This window comes from Anopheles maculipalpis, chromosome 3RL (assembly GCF_943734695.1).
Source record: "Anopheles maculipalpis chromosome 3RL, idAnoMacuDA_375_x, whole genome shotgun sequence".
Classification (NCBI taxonomy): Eukaryota; Metazoa; Arthropoda; class Insecta; order Diptera; family Culicidae; genus Anopheles; species Anopheles maculipalpis.
The window spans coordinates 44,188,280-44,211,491 of record NC_064872.1 but is presented as its reverse complement, the minus strand read 5'-3'; the positions used below and the strand labels follow the sequence as shown (position 1 = coordinate 44,211,491).

The 23,212-nt window shown below is 40.6% G+C and overlaps 2 protein-coding genes across 6 annotated transcripts in view; one reads left to right on the top strand and one right to left on the bottom strand.

Moving 5' to 3' along the window:
* Positions 1-23,212, top strand: part of LOC126564714 (cytochrome b5-related protein-like) — a 253,063-nt gene that overhangs the window by 97,159 nt on the left and 132,692 nt on the right. The gene's annotated exons all lie outside the window — the stretch shown is intronic.
* LOC126564519 (BUB3-interacting and GLEBS motif-containing protein ZNF207) overlaps positions 1-23,212 on the bottom strand; it is a 157,221-nt gene that overhangs the window by 9,925 nt on the left and 124,084 nt on the right. For 3 of the 4 annotated variants that reach the window (XR_007607081.1, XM_050221587.1, XM_050221585.1), the window contains exon 1: positions 147-389. Coding sequence is in view for 3 of the 4 variants with exons in the window: in XM_050221587.1 (XP_050077544.1) it covers positions 147-187 (41 nt within the window). In the remaining variant the exon portion in view is untranslated. Of the gene's footprint in view, positions 1-146; positions 390-23,212 lie in introns of those variants that run through there. The other variant, XM_050221584.1, reaches the window with a different exon arrangement.

Below are 23,212 nucleotides of genomic sequence, written 5' to 3'. Positions count from 1 at the left end.
AATTGAAGATACCGAACCGCGGCAGCTATTTTGACCATTGGCATGACACTCTGTGTGGGGCACACACCTCTTGTTCAATGATGCTGTCAATATGATGCCAACGATAACCGGATGCAATGAAATGTAAATATTTTATAAAAGGATACCAGCACCAGGGCTTTGATGCCTTCTTCTTCTTGCGGCCCATTGCGGTAGAAAATGTGTTTTACTAGTAAGCTATTTGCTGTAAACCGGACAAAATTAGCTTTGAGGCACACGCTTAACTTTTCAGCCTTTAATCGGTCCCCGTCGGCTCTTCTGACGTCGCCGTAGCCCGTCTATTGCTTGTTCAGATGGCACGCTCTACTTTGCCGTGAAGCCCAAACCACCACCACTCACACTTGTAACGTAAAACTTTCGACAAGACGGTGTATAAATAGAGAAACGATCACACACTGAATGCCTGTGGAGCTGGTAACTCTACAATTTTTAACTTTTCGCGGAGCGCTTGCAATTTTTTCACTGTCACGAAATATCGACTGACGAGAAAGGTGGATAGGCGAACGGCTCTCACCAATACACACACATAATGTTGACAGCAGCTGGGAAATCGTTCGAAATCCAGCAGGCTGGGTCATATCGCATGTTTCGTTCAAATTTGACAGTTTTTGTACAAGATTCCACCGAATTATCGTAATTTGGGCTCTTTTTGAATGATTTTTAATCATTTATAAGTAAGGACTGAATTTCACTCTCTTTGGCTCTCTAATGCTGATCCAATGGAATAAATTATTTTTTTAGGGTCATTTCGTCGTTCAATAACTTTCGTTCGAAATTTTACTGTCATACGTATAACAGCTTTGCTTCCTGATGAAAATTCTATATGAATGTTACATACAATTCCAATTCAAACTGCTGAAACTTACCGTTATATCAGAAATGTATAATATTTCATCTAAATACCCAAAGTCTCCATTATTATCTTGAGCGACCATTACTATTTTGAGCCAGTTTTTTAACGTTTAGATCGAAAACTGTTTGATATGTTTCAGCATTAGCATCGTACAACCCCGATGCGCTGCTATTTTCCGGTTATAAGACGATCGCATTTAGCTAACAAAGTGTAGGAACGACTGTTGAAATCGCACATACAAGCAGGGAAAGTTGTTCTAAGATCCGGTACCATCGGCAACACCAGCTCGAACAACAGATTGATGAATTGAAGATCGAGTGAAGATTGATGACGTAATCCATTATCCGATAAAATTGGTCTACTAATCTTTTCATAGAATTTATAGAAATCTTGTAAATTTATATTCATGTTATATATTTTAGTTTTTTGAAACGTTGAGTTGGTAATTGATCGTGGCTTGGTAATTGTTTAAATTACCGCATTAACTATAAAATATGCAGCATCAAATAGATTCAGCACAGAGCAGAGGGACAGTCCGATGGAATAATCATAGCGGAGCCGGTGTTAAATATAATTACTAAATACTATTCATCTAAAGGCTCCGGGCCACGGGGGATTTCAAAATGAGAATTTCAGGAGCTCATGAGTGATTGTGAAATTTTCACGCTTTGAAATCGCCTTTTGAAAACCTGGGGCATAAACAAGCTACCTACAAGGGGCATTGGAGAGATCGCAATTTTGATATTTTTTGCCAGTTTCGCATCGATTTCAACAGTTTGAAATTTTTTGTGGCCCGGGGCCTTAAGATAATTTTTTTTCTGAAATAAATTAATAAGGCCGTGGGCCACGAAACATATCAAAATCTGAGTCTCAGGTACTCATGGATGTTTTTTTTATTTTTCTTTCTTTGAAATCGTTTATTGAGAACTTATCGCTCACAATGCAACGAAGAAAAAGCTCAAATGAAACATTTGTGCAATATGGTGCTTTAATGCATATTTTATAGCATTTTTTTATAATTCAAAGTCTATTATCCTTCTTCTTGGCATAACGACCTCTAAGGTCATGCCGGCCATCGAAATTGCTTACTAGACTGCCGATACCGCTTAGTTGGATCAGTCCTCACTATGGGGGGACTGTCCGGATGGGATTTGAACCCCGGTCCTGCCGTTCGAAGACCGGCGCCAATTTCGCCTCTACCACCGAGTCGCCCCAAAAAAGACTATAAAATTGAAATAATAATCCTATTTTTTGTTTTTTTTTATTTGTTTCGATCAATTGAAAAACCAAAACTCAACAGATTAGCTGTAAAAAAAATACAAATACACTCTACGTGTTAGGGTGACTACAGTGTCGGTCTCCACACGGCAGGACCGAAGCTTAAATCCCATCCGGACCGTTTCCCATAGTGAGGACTTGACTATCCAACTAACACGTGGCATATCGGCAAATTTAGTGGCCGGCGTGACCCTGAAAATCGTTAAGCTAAGAAAAAGAACAAACCGATCATGAAAAAAAAACAGTTTCACAAATCCGCTGGCCACTAAGGATTTCAAAAGCAAATTTTCAGGTTCTCATGAGTGTCTGTGAAATTTTCTCGGTTCAGATTTTTTGACAGTTTCACATCGATTTCAACAGTTTGAAAACATTCGTGGCTAGGACCTCACACCTTCAAATACTAACATAAAACTGAGTACAGTGGTTTCCCGCGACGATCTTTCCGGAGCAATCGAATTCGCCGTATTGGGCAATTGTTTATTAAAGTATTTTTACGAAAAAGAAAATAAATAAACGAATATCATAATATAACAAAAAGATTCTAAAATAAACATTGCAAAATAAACAAAAAGGAACTACACTATGGCCTTGTATGTCTTATCGTACCGTTCAGTAAATATCAAAACTCGCTAAACATATTTACTGAGCAATAACGTCAGTAAGAACAAAAAAAATATTTACTGTTTTCTAGAAATTTTTCAAGTGCTGTTTTCAAGTACATTCACACCAGCAGTGATATCAACACATCAAGGAGTTTGCCTGTTACCTGCGTACTGGCAAGAATAAGTCTTAACTAGTGCACAGTTTAATATATTCGTTTTTCGAGCTCAGACACTTGGTGGTTCTTGCAATCAAATGTACTTTTGATTGTATTATTTCTCGCCTTTAATGTTACTAACAAACTTATTGCCGGCGCCGGTCTTCAAACGGCAGGAACGGGGTTCTAATCTCATCTGGACCGTCCCCCCATAGTGAGGAATGACTAATCAACTACGTGGTATCGGCAGTCTAGTAAGCAATTTCGATGGTCGGCATGATCTAAGAGGTCGTTAAGCCAAGAAGAAAAAGAACTTACTATCCCGCAAATTAAGGCAAAAAGCTAGAAAGTGCAGGACAAGGCCTGTAGAGGTTTTAAAATAAATTATGAAGAAGAAACTATTTCATTGAAGATTTAAATGTTATTTGTTGATTAGTTCAAAGGGCTTAAAACAAAAATTAAAACGTTGTTCAGCCACCCTGTAAGCAGTGATTGATTGAATTGAATTCATATTGTTCAACATGATGATAAGGTTTATCAGCATCTTAACCGTCATGAATATATTATGTTATCTCGTTGAGAAATAGCACCTTAAATGTTGCATGCCATACAAAGCAATATGCGACAGAGAATTAAATGCATGCCACAAGTAAGCGCTTTTGCGAACATCGAGGTGATAAAGCCTGAAACTTCGCTTTTATTGTAGATATGCGGTATGGTAGCTTGTGGATAGAGACTTTTTATCCAGCAATAACCCCTTCAGGTTTCTGACCTTCGATTTATAAATAACTTTAAAAGTTGTCGCTGCAATCCAGGAACTCTGCACTGATGCTAAAAATATTCTGAACTGTTCTTTCACTCGGTGCACTCCTCTGCACCGAAGTTCAATGTCACCCAGTAAACCAATTCGGAAAGTACATTTGATTGCAAGAACCACCAAGTGTCTGAGCTCGAAAAACGAATATATTAAACTGTGCACTAGTTAAGACTTATTCTTGCCAGTACGCAGGTAACAGGCAAACTCCTTGATGTGTTGATATCTCTGCTGGTGTTAATGTACTTGAAAACAGCACTTGAAAAATTTCTAGAAAACAGTAAATATTTTTTTTGTTCTTACTGACGTTATTGCTCAGTAAATATGTTTTGCGAGTTTTGATATTTACTGAACGGTACGATAAGACATACAAGGCCATAGTGTAGTTCCTTTTTGTTTATTTTGCAATGTTTAATTTAGAATTTTTTTTGACATATTATGATATTCGTTTATTTATTTTCTTTTTCGTAAAAATACTTTAATAAACAATTGCCCAAATCGGCTAATTCGATTGCTCCGGAAAGATCGTCGCGGGAAACCACTGTACTCAGTTTTTTGTTAGTATTTGAAGGTGTGAGGTCCTAGCCACGAATGTTTTCAAACTGTTGAAATCGATGTGAAACTGTCAAAAAATCTGAACCGAGAAAATTTCACAGACACTCATGAGAACCTGAAAATTTACTTTTGAAATCCTTAGTGGCCAGCGGCCTTGTGAAACTGTTTTTTTTCATGATCGGTTTGATCTTCTTCTTAGCTTATCCGTCGAGACCGACACTGTAGTCACCCTAACACGTAGAGTTTATTTGTATTATTTTTACAGCTAATCCGTTGAGTTTTGGTTTTTCAATTGATCGAAACAAATAAAAAAAAAACAAAACAAAAAAGGTTATTATTTAAATTTTATAGACTTTTTTGGAGCGGCTCGGTGGTAGAGGCGACATTGTACAAAACAACAGTTTTTTTTTTACAATGTTACGCGCATCTTGCCTCGTAAACTAAATTAGGAGCGTAGTTTGGTTCATCGGTCAAGCACGTTTGCTGGTGCTGAATGCTTTGTTAATGCGATGATGTGTATAGGGGTGTGTGTTTTTGTTTTGTGTGCTGTAGGAGATGATAAGAGTTTCATGTATGGATTGGCGCGCTATGAATTTTTCCTACTAAAATGTGCATGTGCTATTTTCATTCACAATCTGAAGCGTTTGAAGTGTACGAGTGGTTTAAATTACTACGAGTTGAAGCATTAAGCATCTACTAGAGTTGCAATTATCAATTCTCGGTCTATGTTTTCGATAATAGTGGCGAAGGTTCAGTGAAGTGGACCGTTTAAACTTGTAGCAACCTTCACCAAATGTTGCCTAAATGGCCTGAATATAGGAATGTTTAACAGTGATGAACAGGTTTAATGAAACATTTTTTGTTTTATATTAACTTAAACAACAGCAGTTATGGTAAACCCCAGCTTCATGAGGCTTCCCAATTTTTAACGTAAATTATCATAATGTCCCGGTCTTGTGAAACAATTTCGCTTTCACTTGTGTAAGTGTGTTCCATTTTTCTGAGTCTCTCAATAAGAGCTGCAAAAGTGTAGGGTAGCAAAGAGCGAGAACTTTTCCCCCATTGCTTCCTTACGATGGCCTATTTTTGGTACTAGGATATAGTTTTCCACCCCAAAACGAACGGTACCGAATGTCCCTTACCTGCACCACCAAAATAGGCTGCGAGAATGCTAATTTCGGACCATGCTGCCTACTCCTCCCCGGCTCAGCATGGTTTGGTGTCGCATTTGAGTTGCACCATTTGGAGTCGACATAAACGACGTACGACGTCGATATCCGATATCGGTGGTTGCACGTTCGTGACTGTGGCTTTCCGCCACACAATCCGAGGGGTGCTGATACCAAGCGCTCCGGATTAGTAGCGCGCGAGAAGGGACGTGCTGGGTGTAAGGAAGGAGGAAGCATAAGAAATTGACACAGATAGGGAGAGAATTTTCTAACCCATACAGTCGTTGTGTTGTCGTCGTGATTGTTGTTATTTTCGCTGCCGGTAGTTTCCTCGCTGGCACGTCAGCGGAACCGTTGAAAATCCAAACGAGGGTCTCCCCATCAGCATACGTACAGTTAAGGGGTCCGCGGCTCAGTTTTGGACTGACGTTCGAGCGTGCTGCACGGCGTATTCGTGACCAACTCTTCGCCGCACTTGATGCGTGTGTTTGTGTGTGGATTGTGCGAGTGACGAGTTGGGGAAGCTAGCCAAATGTGTCCTTTAGCACGTTGCTACACCGCGAGGACTTGCTGTTGCTAGTAACGCAGGGAAAGTAAAACACAAACGAAGACAAAAAGACCATCGTCGATAAGGGAAGAACTATGCTAAGCGAGTGAAGAGATACTCCAGGCAAATCCACTAACGAAGCACGTACTTATCTTCACGGGTCGATCAATCTAGCAGTAACGTCAGACAGTTCGGCTTGAACGCCTGCTTTGGCGAGACGCTTTCAGTTGGCCCACCAGCAAAGGGCCACCAGCCAGCAAAGGGTGCTACTCGGGGCTCAGGTTGTTTGGCAACAACCGCAACAACTCGAGACTGTATGTGACCGACCGAAATCCACCGCCAACTCCAGACCCCTGCCCGCTACAGGCTCTCTCCTGGGGGTGTTGCCCAAACTCCACAATCAAGCGAAACGTGATCCGTGCGCACATTTCTGATACTGTTCCGAAAGAAACCCGATACATCTTTCCTCACCACAAATTCGTTTTAGTACACGCTCCTCCAAAAGGATAGAAGGGAAGCGTGTGAATGCGGAGTGTGGCCAGAACACGGGAACACCGAGGTTGGAGCAGAAGCAAGAGAGATAAGCGAGAGTGATAAGAAAACGACGACACAGACGCTATAGTAGCAAAGCTGGTACGACGTCGACCACGATGACGACGCCGACTTCGGCTTCGTCAAGTGCGGCATAAGATAGTGAAGGAAGGATAGGATTTGTAGCCCGTGTGGAAGAACACACAGGCGTCCCTAGCGTTGAAGCCCACACCACGGTGTGGGTGGATAAGTTGGTGGAGGTCCGTCGAACAGTAGGTGAAATTTCCTTCTCGGCACGGAACCGGGAATCATCCTCAGAACGGTGTAACCCGGGTATCAGTGAGCTTTCATCCGGCGTACGGTGCAGAACGTTTTTTCCAGCGGGTGCTTCAAAGAGTTTTTCACCACGTAACGTGTCCACAGTTTCGGTCAGTTTGGCGTGCACGATCCGGCACCAGTACGGCTCACTGTTTCGGTAGTCAATCAATCGTCGTCGGTGGATATCTCACTGTTTTGTCGTTTAGCAGGAATTGCTTAGGTAAGTGTGAGAGCTTAACATAAATGGTTTACTATCAATCTTGTTAAAAGATATCTGTGCAATGCAGTGTTGTACAACTGATAACGGTCATTAAATGCGTTTGCGATGGAAAGCATCTCTAGTTGGAAGCTAATGTCTTGTCAAAATGCAAGAATTGTAGCAAAAATGGTGTAATTGTTTTATTTTAACAATTTATGTTGGATAATCTAAAGTAATTAACAAATGCTTTGCATTAGAAGATGTTTCATATTAATCTACCCTCAACTGGGAATCCACCGAAGCTTTTTCATCACTTCTAACGTACCACGCATCGAGTTTTTATTCAGTTTTTTTCATTTTCCAATTCTTTAATTAATTTAATCAATGTTTGAAAGTGACCGCCTTGTAGGAATATTAAATCGTTTTTAAAAGTATTCAAAACGAATAAAAAGTGTGATTGTTCCTAGTCGCAAAATGGAATGTGTAAAGTGATTGGCAATCAACATTATTGCTTACGGCATGAAATGAAACTGAATATTAATTCTACCTTCATCATCATCAGTGTGAATAAGAGTAAACTGTTGTTAACCAACGGGGTTTAGTGTGTGTGTGTGTGTCCAGTTATTTGTTTCAATCTTTATCAACCACATCCATACCGGTCAGGGTGAAGATAAATATTTCCTAGAAATCAGTGCGACATATAGTGTTTTGGAAAATGGAAAAAGATAATAAAACGAAGGATAACTGTGGCATGGTTAATGTTACATGTTTTAAGCTGAATATCTTAAAGTGTGAAACGCTCATTCAAAGTTCCATAGTTTAGTATCATAGTTCATATTCATATTATAGTATAGTAGCTGTCTTCCATGAGACAATTTTGTTTAACTTTTTGTTGGCATCCAAAACATCGAGTTCTTCCTAAATTTTGCGCGTTTTTTAAACTGTATTCATGGTGTGCTGTCCCGCTTCAAGGTTGGACAGCAGTTCATTGAAATTAGTAAACACATTTAACATATTAAACGTTCAAATTACTTTCAAAATAATATTACGAGCCGAAAATTTTCTGCCAAGCGAAGAAAGTGTGTTAAAAATATGCAAAAAAACGTGTAACTTTATACTTGTCAATTTACTCAAACATCACAAAAAAACAACAAGAAAACTTGAGACTCTATCGATCTTTTTTAAATGATAAAGATGTGTTCTACAAAATATAGATAATTATAGAATAACGTGTTTATTAATGTAATAATGTAAAAAATGTGACAACAATTTTTAGCCATATTACAAAAATAAAATTGCAAAGGCGTCAAAAGCCTTCAGAACGAAAAGAAAATGATCTGAAAAAACATCAAAAGCCCTCGGAACAAAATAAAAAAATAATGTCTAGGACTCCCTGTCCTTTGATTGACACCCTAACGATTATTATAGTATCTAAAGATAAACTTTCAGACACTCAAAAGAACATTAAGATTCAAGCTCAATAAATTCGGTAACATAAATTTTAGAACCACTAATTTTGTTTCCAATCTCCATCTCATCAGAATTTTGGAAATTATGAGCTCATTGGCTTTTAGGTTTAATTTCAATTTAATGTTTAAGTATCATAAGAACCTTTTTTAACACAGTATAATGTAGTTGAACATCTCTAAAATATTCACACGTTAAATGAAGCTCCTGCTTCATCATGCTTGCAACATTTTCGAAAAAGTTCAAACGAAATTGAAACAACTCATCCACGAAGAAAACCACAAACTGTGTCTCATCTTTCGAGATTACATTTTCGGATATTTATTACCGTGTCACCGTGGCCCCATGATTGGCATTTCAATTCATCGTACTTCATCTACATCTTCCTTGTCACAACCTACGAAACCCATCATTTAATGGTGTTCCCCACACGAGCTTGGTGTGTAATTATTTGCGAAGGATGTTTCAATTTAATGGTCTCGTCTAAACTTTCAAAACCTATAGCCTACGTTACGTTACGGGAAAGCTGTTGCCTGATTTATGACTATCTTACTGCGCCCTATCGTACCGAGTGCTTAACATCAGACTCAGACCGATCGTATGTGAGCCCTTGGAATAGAGCAGAACATTTTCCCTACCGACCGTATCGTACGCGTTCACGTTTGTATGAGAATACAGATTTCAATATGCAAACATGCAAATAAGCAGGATGTTGCGCTCTTTTCAAACAAAACTGCAAAGAACAAACTTACCATTCAGAAATCTATTTTTTAATGGATGCTTGCCAGGTTGAAAGCGAATGCAAAAAAGCAAGGAACACTTGAAAAGTTATTTTTCGCGCCCATTTTCTTACCCCAACGCTACAGAACGGGCTAGCGAGGAACGAAAGCGATGAAGGCAAAAATGACATAAAAAAAAAATACGCCAACAAACTTTCCTACGTTTTGTAGCTGATTGCCGTTTATAGAGGGACATGAGTTTTTCCTCATTTTATCGCTATACAATCGGTACACATCGTAGCCAGAAGCAAGCCGGAGAAGAATTTATATACCCGTATTTATTTATATAAGGGCGGTAATGATGATGATGGCACCGGGAGCAGAAGAATCCTGCCAGCGGGTGATGGCGACTGCTTCTGTACAGCAATGGTAGCAATCCTGCGCTGCCAGCCAGGATATTATGTACACAAAATCGTTAGAATTGGTTTAGATCGGATTGAATTGAACGCTGGCAGAGCTGGGGATCCGAAATCTATGTCTTTCGTTTTCGTTTACTTTCACTGTGTCCCCGCTACTTTACACCCATCAACCATCGTACCCGCTACCGGGTTCGAGTTGGAGCCGGCATCCTGTAACCCGCGCGCGTCTCGATTCGGTTCTGCCCTAGGCTTTTGCTTTCGTTTGTATCCTAACCCCACCGGGTGGGTGTTTATCTCCCAGGAAATTATCTACAGCATATCTGGCAAACAGCTTCGTGCATCCCGAACCGTCGGACACGTTCTGAATGCTGACTAATGTTTTATTTGATTTCGCTTGACTTGACCTTCCCCTTGGCTTGAGTCTCGTTTCGTCCGTGAAGCATTCGCACTAAACAGAGATACAGATTCACACCCGTGTCCCAACCTTTTGCCACAAATGTTTCGCTCAGAATCGCGTTTTTTCCCTCAATTCATGTTCGTATTTGCCGTCTTTCCCAATGCTTTCTTTCTTTCGATCGTAGGCTAGGATGGAAAGGAACAGGCTCCAAGTAAATAACACGCTCCCAGTGGTTCGTGCACGAGGTGCACGAGGGAAAGTGTTGCAACCTGAATGTTAGCCCTTTTTTTTCGCTCTTTGCTAGACATTTTCGTTCCTTCGTTTGCGATTTATTTCTCATCCTAGCTGCTAACACTATCTGCGAGTGTGAGCGTGTTTGATGATACCCCGTAAGCCCGTTTTGTAACGATATGCTTTTGGCAAACGCGACTACTCGCGCACGTTCTGTGCCGGAAGGAGCTTTTACATATAGTAAAGCAAACGTTCGCTTTTAATGCTGCCATGCTTTGCACCAGCTGTGGTGTAACGGGGGCCCACAGATTGTCGACGTCGACGGAATCTTATTCAAAACTGATTGCAAGGGGAATCACTTGATTGCGTAATGATGTTGTGCCAAGTACTCGAGTGTAGATCCTTGTTAACCCAGAAGTATGCTTGCGATATTTTAGCCATCAATAGGAATCTTCGGTGCTTTAGTTTTACTTTAGTTAAACTGTAACAATTTACGCAATATTTTATATAAAATGTCTTAGATAAAAAAACCCTAATGAGCATTTATGGCGAAAAGCGCTGTCTTTCACTCCTCTTTATGATTAAGGCTGAAGACTGCGCTTAAAACGGCATGACTTTATTTTTAATACTCTACATATGTCAAGCTTTTTTAAAACAATACACAACGTGCAGACAGTAAATGTTATCAGTTCACTCGCCAAAATTAAACGTTCGCTTTAATTATCTACGTAATTCGGTAACGATTGCAAACGGATGCACTAAACGACACGGAACCTTCTCGCAACAGCTGATAGATAAGAAAATTGATCAATGCACTGCGTGCGTTCGATTATCACACCTGGAGTTAGGCACTTCATTGAGCCCGGGACAGAGTCCGCGCTTGATAAGAAAATGTCATTACCATTCCATTGTCACTATTGCTATTAAATCAAACAAATACAAACAACGCAAACGATCGGTTGGTGCGAATGGTATTGGCAGTAAAGCGCGGCCGTTTTTGCTATTAATTAACATTTCTTCGCACACATTGAGTGATTAATTATTCGCAAAGTAGCACTATTGATTAAGCCTTACCTACCGATTGGCGATTAAATCAATAATGCAAAATCGCATATTTATCACTTCGATTTGTGTGTAGCAGAGCAAACAACGAGCACACGCTCGTTGTACTGCGGTGAGGTTGATCTCGATCATAACTGTGGCGTTATTCGTCATGGGAAACTTTAATCCGATAAACGATCTGTCGTCGGCAATTGCCGGTGCTGATTATCATACAGATTACATAAATATTTTCGTACGCATTCCCATGACAGCCTGGGGTAATGAAAAAAAAGGTGGTCCGACACAGACAGACGGACACTTTAATCCCAGTTTTTAATGGATTTCGTACGAGGAGGAGTGGTTACCAAACTGGCAACCGAAAAGAGCAACCCAACAATTGTGCTGAGGCAGTAGCCGATCATGTTACTGCATGATCACACGAAGCGAAGGCAAAAAAAGTGGATTCGATCGGCAAAACCATGCGACCAGGTGCTCCTCTGACTTGAACCATGTCGATGCCGCGACTCCCATTAATTACACTTACAATTAGAATTAGAGATCGCAGCATAGCGTCGATGCAGTGGATGCAAACGGATAGTGGGTAGATTATGCTATAAATAACGTCAACTCTCCCACTGGACGTGACACACCAACGATGCCGTACTGTTTTTGTCTCGTCGTCCGATCGTGCGAGATCCAATGACCGCGACCTGCCGCGACTGGCGCCCTGGGAGCGTTTGATAGTGTGGCAAACAACGACTTGCACTGATTATCGAAGTCCATGACCTTCTCTACCTTCGCTTAGTCGCACAGTGATATCAGCCGCGTAGCGGACAGTGTGCAGGTTCGCTGTTGGTCAACCGTGAGACACATCTGGTGCCGGTGCATATCCGGTTATAGCCCAAAACATACTGCACACGGTTGGATCACAATGGAAACGCTTGCCATACGGTGTAATGTCGTGCGGCGCGCTACAAACAAACGTTTCCTCTTTACGGTAGCTGCACTCCATCTAACACGAACTTGAGTTAGTTAAATAAATATGTCACTTCCATGTGCTCGATTTTTTTTTGTGTGTGCAAGGAAATGTAAGGAACGGCACGCGACACGGCAATCGATGCAATGGAATTGCTTCGAGCGAAGAACTGAAGGAAACAGATTGTGGACGTAACAACAATCACATCGATTCATGATATGCTTTTTTTGTTTGTTTTATGGAAGGATTTGTTTTGCTCGTTACTAATCCCACCAAGGTGATCAGGGAAGGTGTTATCTATTCGCCAGATCCTTGTTATCTTCCTCATTTATGAATCAATTCACATACTAATAAGTGGGTTTAACGTTGGAGTTTAGCGACTCACCGAATATTGTATTTCTGTATAAAATAACTCCGCTAAATTTCCATATGTTTAATTTGACATAAAAAAATATAGTTTTCTTTGTTAATTAAGAATGTGAGGCTTTAAATATATTTTAAAAATCCAAATAAATGTTTGATAGTTAAATTGAAGGATATTAGATTGCCAAACAGTAGACCCTTGGAGTTATGCCCCCTGTTGAGAGTGTACCACTGGCAATGATAATTTTTCCTACGACAATATGAGTGAACAAAGTCGATTGTTAGAAAGACTTCAACAGCGCAACAATCCCCAGCGAATCCCCATTGAACAATTTTATCTGGTTACCGGAAAATAAACAATTATTAAGAGTTCATTTTAATCTTTCGTGTCTCATATTCAATTATTTTGTGTTAGAGATTTTAGCACCATTCTAGTTACATTGCAAAATCCGGTTCGTCTTTATTGTTATCTTTATATGATTATTCTACTGCGGGTACATTTAAATCTAGATAGACAGAGATGGCAAGAAAAGACCTCTGTGAGTCGTAGGGCTAAAGAAAATTGAATTGTTAAGTTATTAATATGAATATTTGCAGATTGGTTCTTTGCGCTACATAAGTTCGTGACGCCAAGTATGAACTTTTTTAACAGATTTTTAATTTTGGATCCTAACATTTTGTTGAAAATGTTTCGGCAACTAATCGATGTAACTCTTTTCAACAGATGTAAGGAAATTTTTTTTTTAATAGTCAGTACATTTGGATTTAAAAATAAGAGTTAAAACTCGACAATATTTTAAATCTATTTTCACAGTTTTACAGCAGAAATGGTTTAAATAAAATTGTACACATCAGTTTGACCTTGCCACGATTCTCGTTTAATAGCTTTGTAAGCAAAACGTGCAATATGGAGGAATAAGACTTTAACTACCAAATTACAGATCGTGCTTTCGTAAAATTAGTTGCATTCGTCATGCTTTGGTAGAATACATTACAACAAACTGGTTAGCGTGTAGCGAGTTTTAAAAGATAAAAATAGCCACTCGTCGAAACCTTTAATTGATAAGCAAAGCGATCAAAGTCATCATACCACACCGAGCACAAGATAAGTAACGAGAAAAACCCATTGTGATGCCGGCGTGTGAAAAAAACGCCCCTCGATTATGAGTAGATTGTATTCGTGATAACACCCATAACCCGACAATCCCTTACATCCTTAGGCTGTGAAAGGGAAACCTTGTGCCGAACTGGCAGATACTCCGCTGGTACTCCATCATGTTTTTGCTTCCATGCAGCATGGCGGTACACATAATACAACGTGGCCCAGCACCAGTAGGCCACGAATCAAAACAATTGAAGAAGTAATTCGATAAGCGCTGAAGTACACAAAACACACACAGCCGAACACAGAGAGACAAAAATATGGAGCAGGAAGCTTATACTTGACCGTCGCGCGTCGTCAGGTCACAGCCGTGATGATAAACGTTTGAGCATGCCTTTTCCTTATCGGATCACGAATGGCACGAAAAGTTAAGGCAACAGCAAAATATAAACGAACATACCAGAACCAGCAAAGAGAATAGCTAAATTAAATGTAATTAAATGGCGAACCAGGCTCACCGTCAAGAATGAGCATTGTGCATGCAACGAGCGGGGAATGCTTGGCCTGTACTCGCTAGGTACAGTAATGCACATTGCAAACGCCTTATAACTATTTGGCCACAATGCTCTCCGTTCAATGTGTTTATTGGGCAGTGTTTTACATATCATAAAACAAACATTCACTTGATTTAAGGAACGTGCGGTTCGGGATATAAATAACAATCTGTGACTTACCATTGTGCACCTCGAATCGCGCATTGCTTAAAGCATATAATCTATTTGTGGAAAATACTCTATTTTTTTCTTTTTCTTGCCTTAACGACCTGCTAGGTCTCATCAGCCATCGACTAGATTACTCAGTGATACCACTTTGTTGGTTAGCCACAGTCCTCACTACGAGGGAACGGTCTGGATGGGATTTAAATCCCAGTCTTGCCGTATGTAGCCCGACACCGCTTTATAATGGACACTCCTTTATATGTTGAGAAGTACCACGCATAGTGATAAGTAAAACCAATGTTAATTTATATAATTGTTGTTGATGGTGATATCAACAATTAAATTAAACAAACGTCAATAATTGATTACTAATTTAAACTAATAAACCCCACCTGATTACACCGGCAGCCATCGTCGTGCATAAAAGCAACACTAACTCCGCTTAACCAATATTCTTTTTCATCTTTTTAAGACTTTTGGCCCGGGAAATGTTTCATCTCCACTGTTCTGCCATGCTGCTAGGTTATCTCGCGCTAAGTGGAAGCAGCGGAAAGTGCCATTAAAAATTACTCTAATTGCTCATAAATAATCACTTGATCACGATCAATCGATCGACCAGTGCGAGCGTACCGATCGCGCCTCAGTTGCCGAGTGTCAAACGCGCGAGGGGAAACAACTGTTTGCCCACCCACCTGTGTGCTTTAAATTCTTGTCCACTTATTCCGCGCTCCCTACCACCTGTTGAACAGACCGTCCTTACGTTGATCGGCATCGGTATTTTGTGTCTCGCTTTTGCCGCTTGGGAGGCAGTAGAGACGGCTGCAATCAATTTTTTAACGCGAAAGGCTTTTCAGTGTCGTATTTCAATCTCGTGTGCTATCGTACAAGAACGTTGGCGCGTGCCACCGCAGGGACAGGTTGAATTTTATGAGAGCGCGTTTTTTTGTGTTCTTATGTATGTTTAATTTATTTGCGATTTTTGTGTTCCACGTTTAACGCCATTCGCAATGCACAACAAAAACGATCGTACCGGTCTATAAATTCCCCAAATTCGAAAGACTCAGAAGGACGCGCCCGCGCGCGAATCGTCTATCGAACGTCTAACGCGTTTGAGCGCGTGCCACATGTCACACATTATAAATGTTAGCCCCATTAATCTACTTCCCGTTCTGGTGACAAGCAGTAAGCATATTAGTCCGTCGTCATCGTCCGATCGAATTTATTATTCGATCTCGCAGTGAACAACATTCAAAATCAAAACTCGCACCTTTCCCTCCTAGGCAAACATTCGGAACGTATGAAGATCGCAAATAAGTTGTTTCAAGATTGGTTCACTACCGCAAAACCGATTATATTCATATTATATGTATCTGCTTCACTTGGCTACTCCTTGCTATTCCTTGGGATTGATGGCTGTGCTAATTATGGCGGCACGTGTAGCGGCTTATGTGTGTGCGGTCAAGCAAAAAGCGGATCACCGTGCACTCCCGATGGTGTGGATGTGATAAAGTGGCGGAAGGAGTTCCTTGAAATTATGGCGCGTGCCGCATGCCGTGCTTAAGAAGGCAGCACCCCGACGCGAAGGGTGCTTTGGACCTGCAGTTTGTTTTGTTCTTGCGTTTCGCGATCGCTTTTGAACAGGCCATTCTCTTCGCGGTGTACGTCTTTTGCACTTGCATGCATGCTGAAATACTTCAAGTAATGGTTCAGCCTTATTTAACAGAGACTGTACAACGGATTGTAAAGGGCTGCTCGTGAATTGTTGACATTTAAAATGGAAATTTAATGAAAAAATTGCTAAATTTCACTTATTAATATCAATAAAATCATAACGAGGTAAACTGTTTGTAACTAAAAAATATATCAAATTACGAGTTCTCTGCTGAGATTCAGCATAGAAAAGTCATGTGAAAGGATACGGCAGAGCCTGTGGGTTAAAAATACTTCCTGGTTCGAATATTAACGTCCCTCCCGGCCAATCCTGAACGCGAATATCAAGTCTGCCCGGCGGTAACGTGAATGTTGTTCTAGCTGAGTCTACCAGCGGCAGCCGGCTTGCGGGCCACGGAGCAGCCCATCACGGTCGATGCATATTTCCCACGGAAAACTATGGACCCAAGCGCCCCCCAAATGGCCACTGTGCAGAGCAGCAGCAACAACAGCAAAAACGTATCTCTAACCGTCCAACGACCAGAATAAACCTTTTGCTCGAATGGCAATCAGATGGATGCAGCTGTTCTGATGCGGTGCCTCGGACTACACCTCCCCTCCCCTGTCCCCTCTCTTTACCCCACTCGGGAAGCGTCTGGCTGTGTTGCTAGCGTTAGAATAATATTTATCACGGGAGACGGTTTACATGGATACATATTTTTTGTGGATGTTTGTGATTGCCGATGTTGATTCGTTTGTTTCACTCACTCGTGCTCCGTTCCGCCGTCGGGCATAGTGTTAATCTGAAAAAAAAACTAATTCGATCTAACGCACGTTGGCGGATATTTAATATCCGTTCGGCAAAACACCAACCGATCTGTTTATGGAAAAAGGGTAGAAAAAGGGACGGTTTCGCTTCGTGTGACGTTAGCCGCCAACCCTAGGCCACATTACTGGTGGTGTGTCGTGACATTCCCCTTTCCATGGACAATCCCTTAGCAATCAACCTGATAACCAGCACAATAGCGGCCAGGCAGGCATGATCGTTCGATGCACGCGCGTATAAGGTCGGGAATCAATTCTTCGCCGTTTACGTAATCGTACTAGACGCGGAAGCACGAAATCAAAGTCAGAATGGGTATGGGGAAGCTTAACTTGTTTTGAAGCGCATTTTAAACAGCGCGACATTTTTCGGTTCGAAGGTTCGATGTGTATTGGAATATACGATGTGAGGAATTTTAATGACAGGTGGCGGAATATTAAAACTCCAAAAAATAATACAATGTAGTTGTAAAACTTTGTAGTATTTGATATTTTGGCTTCGCGGAAGGGCCTGGCGTTGAGTCGACAGCGGCGGCGGTTTTCAAACGTCAGGACCGGGGCTCATATCCCATCCGGAATGGTTCCCCGTAGTGAGAAATGACTATCCAAACTAGATGGTGTCAAAAAGTCTATAAAGTCATACGATGACTGGCATGACCTAGCAGGTCACTTACCCAATAAGAAGAAAAAGTATCGCGATGCAGTCATCAAAATATGTAAGAAATGTTTATGTTTTTTTTTTTTGCGTTTGATCGAATAGATCTTGAATGTGAAAATCTTCCGGTAACTTATTTGTCTCAAATTGTTCTCAACTGGACATCAAATCAACCCTCACATAACTGCTTTCATTAATTCCATCGATTATGGTCATATGCGAAAACGTTAAACGAAAACTACTTTTCCATACAACTCACTTGAAATTTGATTTATGATCATGCGAATTGCATAAGCCATGCCCTCTTATTCTTATTCTTCTTGGGTTAATGACCTAGAAATTATGATTGATGGGACCATTCATGCTTAAAAGCATTATATTATAAGGATAATATTCAAACTGACTCGTGACTTTGACGACTCCCGGTGTTTAAAAGCCCTGTATTGCTCGCTGGTTAGATCGATCCTTGAATACTGCTCACCTGTATGCTGTCCATACACTAACGAATGGATAAACGGATTTGAGGCTATCCAAACTGAGCGTTGTCAACTGTTAAGCCTTGAGTCTCTGGAACATCGGCGATATTTGCATCAAGCCACATTCATAGCAGGACTTCTTTTAGAAACTATCGACGATCCCTATTTATTAGGAGAACTAAGATTCAATGTCCCCAGACTATCCGCCATACATCACCTAATGTTACGCGCTCGCGCACGGAGTATGGATATAATGCACCCGTAACATTCGCACACGTTTGACTTTAATATGCCTCTTTCCGCGTTTAAAAATCTGTTACGCATCCGTCTAACTACGAACTATTTTTCTGTACATTATATATGTTTTAACTTATAAGTCTTAACCGAGTATGCCCGGGATAAGGCAAAGAATAAGGAGGAAATAAATCTGTAAAAATCTAATCAACACAAGCGGTGTTGACAATACGGCACTGGACCGTAATAATCAATTATAAATAAATAAATAAATAATTTACAAGTCTTGTAAAACTGTAATCCTCCTGCTTCGTTAAGCCGTAAACGGCGGACAAACAATAAACAATAATAATAATAATAATAATAATAATAATAATAATCAACCGCAAATAGCATTTGTGTCGCATATTTCTTCTTCTTTTCTTTGTGAGGAAATATCTGACATGCCTGGATATACGGAGTCCTGCTTTTTGGGCCTTACACTACTAGTTAGTGAATGTGATGTACAATCAACAATCCTTTTAGAGTTGTTTGACCAGACTACTAGGCCATATGTCCATTTGGTATACATCATTTACTCATTGTAATTCATAGTACCAATGATTCTAAAAAGAATCGATAACCCCTGATGTTTTTGGAGGCTGCCATTTCTGCATCCCTAGACTTGAGCGTGCCTCGATTCTTACTACGAGAGATTTTAAACCTATTCTTGTCGTGTGACATTTGATACCGTTACCGTTTCGTGCAACGGAGTATACAACTGCGCTTCACGCTTCAGTATCAGCATGAAGAACTCTTGAACTGCTGCTCTTGAACAAACATTCAAAAACATTGTAAAAGTACGATACAACCCGATCGATACAAACTGCAAAAGTAACACACTTTATATCGGGCGTATCGCTACTCCAAGCATTGTCATATTTTTATTAAAATACGATTTTTTTTGTAACCAAGATCCACAGCAATAAGTAAGAAGAGAACGTCTGTTAGATAGTTCCGGTGACCCACCTTATCTTCTTTCATTTTGTTTAATTAATATCAATAACAAAACAATCTATAATCTGTTCAGTTCCGGATTTGTAGTGATTCGCAACACTCCATTCTATTAACATCGCTAGCCATTTTTTTCAAAGGATTCTGTACATGGTTTCCTTCGTCATCTAACGTTCACCTCCCCCATGGCAAACAACACCAAACGCAGCAGGTGTTTCACCTGTTCACCATTATACTTTCTTATCAATTGTGTATTGTGCTGCTTACGGTGCTCGCCGTCCGGTGATCATGACGCTATGGTAATAAGTGCTCCCATATTTAGCACACTTGCGGGAGTATGGCCGATTCTCGCTCGTATCGTCACCGCACGATGCATAAATTAAAACACTGACCGGGAGCGGATCAGCACGACACTAATGGTGTGGTCGCGTGGCTCACGACTAGACTGACTAGCCAGCCGACCGTTGCCGAACACCAGACTAGCGACGAATGTGAAACGGCACGGAAGGACACCGGTCCGATTGGAGCGCGCGTCTGGCCGAGCGTCTGATCCCAAGGTAAGTTAATTTATGTGCCCGAATCTGGTGATAAATTCATCTAAAGTTCACCACTTCACTTCTACAACCGCCCGAGCCCGAGTCTGCAATTACACAGGCTGACATCGGAGCACGGCGAAACTAATTACACGAGGCAGATTTTAGGCACAATCATCTGTTTGCAACACTCAGCTTCCCAAAAAGCGCAACGTTAGCATCCATATGACAAAGACCATGTCTGCACTGTACTTCTGCACTCACAAAACCCGGACTCAATGCATGATGACGGACGGTCGGAAGACGTTTAAAAAATTTTCCCCTTTGCATAGCGGTTCTCCATCCCAGTTGCCCCGGTGCATATTGCACCGGATAAGAATCGAAGCCGTTTTTCCCCCTTTTGATTTAAAAATAGTTTCCACCCGACCTGTTTTGTCTGTGACATTGTACATTTATTTAGCGCACAAGGTTGACGATCAGTTCGCTTATCCCAGCCGTTCGCTATCAGCTGACGTTAAGAGATCCGGTCTGCAACGAGATCGGCTCGTGCCTCGCATACGGTAAACTGTAGGCAAGTTGCAATAAAAATCAATTAATACATCAAAAGAGAGAGAGAGAGAAAAACACTTTACTTCACAATCACCATGTTTACTTTTAATTGAATATCACGGCTTATCGCCATATTGTCATATCGATTACTATATTAAAGCTGATTTATAATCAAAAATTCAACGAAAATAATTCATATACCATACAATGGGAATGGGTTAAATGGGTTTTTTTCTTTATCTGTAAAGAAACGGCTTTTAAAAACTCCATTCAAAAATATAAGTACAATAAAATATAAGACATATAGCAAGCAATGAATGCTGTATCAAAGTTGAAACCCAAACGGGCTAAAAAGTAAAAGCTGTTTGTTGCTGTAACTGAACGAATCTCAAAGCAACAAAGACAGCGTTTTTCAGGCCACGTGCTAAAGGCTTTGAATCAATAACGGTGGACGGATTCTCTTTCCCCTTTTGTTATCAACGCAAGTTTCATTCCCTGGCTTGTCCAGGTGTAATCAAAAACGTACAAATGAAAATGGCTTACGATGAGCGTTGGTCTCGAACACTTCGTCCTTATTTTACCAACCCTAACTATTGCGGCAGCATCGTACCATTCCGTGGTTGGTGGTTTGAAAGTTCCGTCCGTTTGTTCCCTCGCTACAAAGTTATTAATAGCAAAGGAACCGCCGATAGTAGCAGCTGGAAGGTGGGTCGCTTTTCGCGCAGGAAGCATAGTGAAACGTATTTTTAGATTAGCAAAGACACAAAACCCTATCCTACTAACCCGGTCGCTCGTGGCCAAATGGCCGCAGATGGCCACAGTACGCCAGTACCATTGACGAGACGAGGATGATTTGGTTCTGTCTGTCTGTCTGTGTCAACGGTTCTCTAACCATCAATCAGACCGGGGCCTGACTGATGCAGATTGCGTCGTTGTGCCACTCTGTTCGGTGCGCCACTCAGTACACGCCAAGTAGTGTCGATTTGGAAACTGTCCACGGCGGATGGCAAGTGAAATGAAATCGTTTTCAAGCGCTTCTACCCGTTCCCGTTCGATAGCTGTCCGTATGCGTTCGCGTGTTTTTAACATTCTTCACCTGGGACTATGCATTTTGGGAGATGAAGCTAGCCCGCCCGCCCTGTTATAACATTTTCAGTAAGGTAAGAAAGTGAAGGTATGCTGCAAGTGTAACAGTATCTCAGCAAAAGCAATAAGGCAAGTGCAGCCGACGGATGCCGTGCCTCAATCGAACGTGCGTGTCGGGAGCACCACACGCGGTCGGGATACTGCCAGGAGCCAGCATGGCAAAACGTTCAAGGCTTTGTTGTGGTTTTAAAAATAGCACTACTGTCGTGCGACAGGATTTTTTAGAGTTTCTACATAAAACAACCCGCTCAGATGGTCAGTCAATGTCATGGATTTACTTTAGCGAATGAAATATGAGACACCGTCGGAAGTACCTTGAATTACTGTGGCGCTTATCTTTCGATCGGTCGAACGAACCACCACTTGTTGATACGTAGAAACCGTGCCGCAAGGGGGTTTCAACACATTTTGAACGTTTTCCCAGTTATCGAATGCTTATCATAGTTTAACGTATTAATTACCACACTGCTAACACGTACTAAACGTTCATTGTGATTTAATAGCATTATTTGGCAGTAGTGGCTTTGTAAACTTTGCTTTAAAAAGGAGGTTTATGTAATATGTTATCTGTGAATAAATTTTTTATTATTTCACAGTATTTCAATTAAATTTTAATTGTCATTGCATATAAACTCACTATAAACACCCCATTCAAAACTGGTAATGAAATATGATACACGAAAATCCATGTTCGGGTCCATGTTCGCATTCTCCTTCCTTGTTCCATTAACCACATCTACCCAAAACAAACAACAAAACGAAAAATTCACTTCCATTCCCTGTCCCACGCTTTACATATGTTTGAAAATTAGAGCAAGAAAATGTACTGCAAGAAGCATTCAGGAAGTATTATTGATTCGCATGTGCGTTGAAAGGAGTATCTTAGATCAAAAGCGAAGAAAAAATAAATAAAAGAAAAGGAACGCAAGGTGAAACCGACAGGGCTGGGTAGGACTGGACACAAAAAAAACCGGTGGTAGGGAATTGGCACGAAGAATGAAAAAGAAAGGTTGGAACAGGATTTTTTTAATATGTTTTTAACAAAAACAATGAAACAAACACAAAACAACAACAAAACATACGTTCTCATTCTTGCTGTACAGTGTGTAGTACAAGTTGCAGTGAGCAGAACACATTTGTATGTTGTTTCTTCTTGTTCTGGTTTTGTTCTTTGTTACTTTTTTTAATTTGCGTTGAAAATTATGTTTAAAATAGATCCTCGCTAAAACGGATATAATTTTGTAGGGCTCTTAGTAAAGTTTCATTTAAATTTTAATCCATACCAATTTTCAAATATATCTAGTACGTTTTTGGTAGTGAGTATAGTCAGTCCCCTGTGAATAGGGACGGTCCGGATGGGATTTGAACCCCGGTCCTGCTGTTTGAACATCGGCGCCGATGTCGCCTACACCACCGGGCCGACCCTATTTATTTATTACGTTTTTTGTTACGCATATTTTTAAGACTTCATTTCAGTTTCAATTTATTTTATATTTTTATCTTTCATGATTTGGCTAGCAATACTGCCAGGTTATCTCTTAAGAAATAAAACGGAAAATAACTGAGGCTGGACGTTGTGCTTTTTACATCACTTTTGTCGACTTATTAGAACATTCAAAAGACATGCCTTTCTTCGAAAAAAAATATATTTATTATTTTA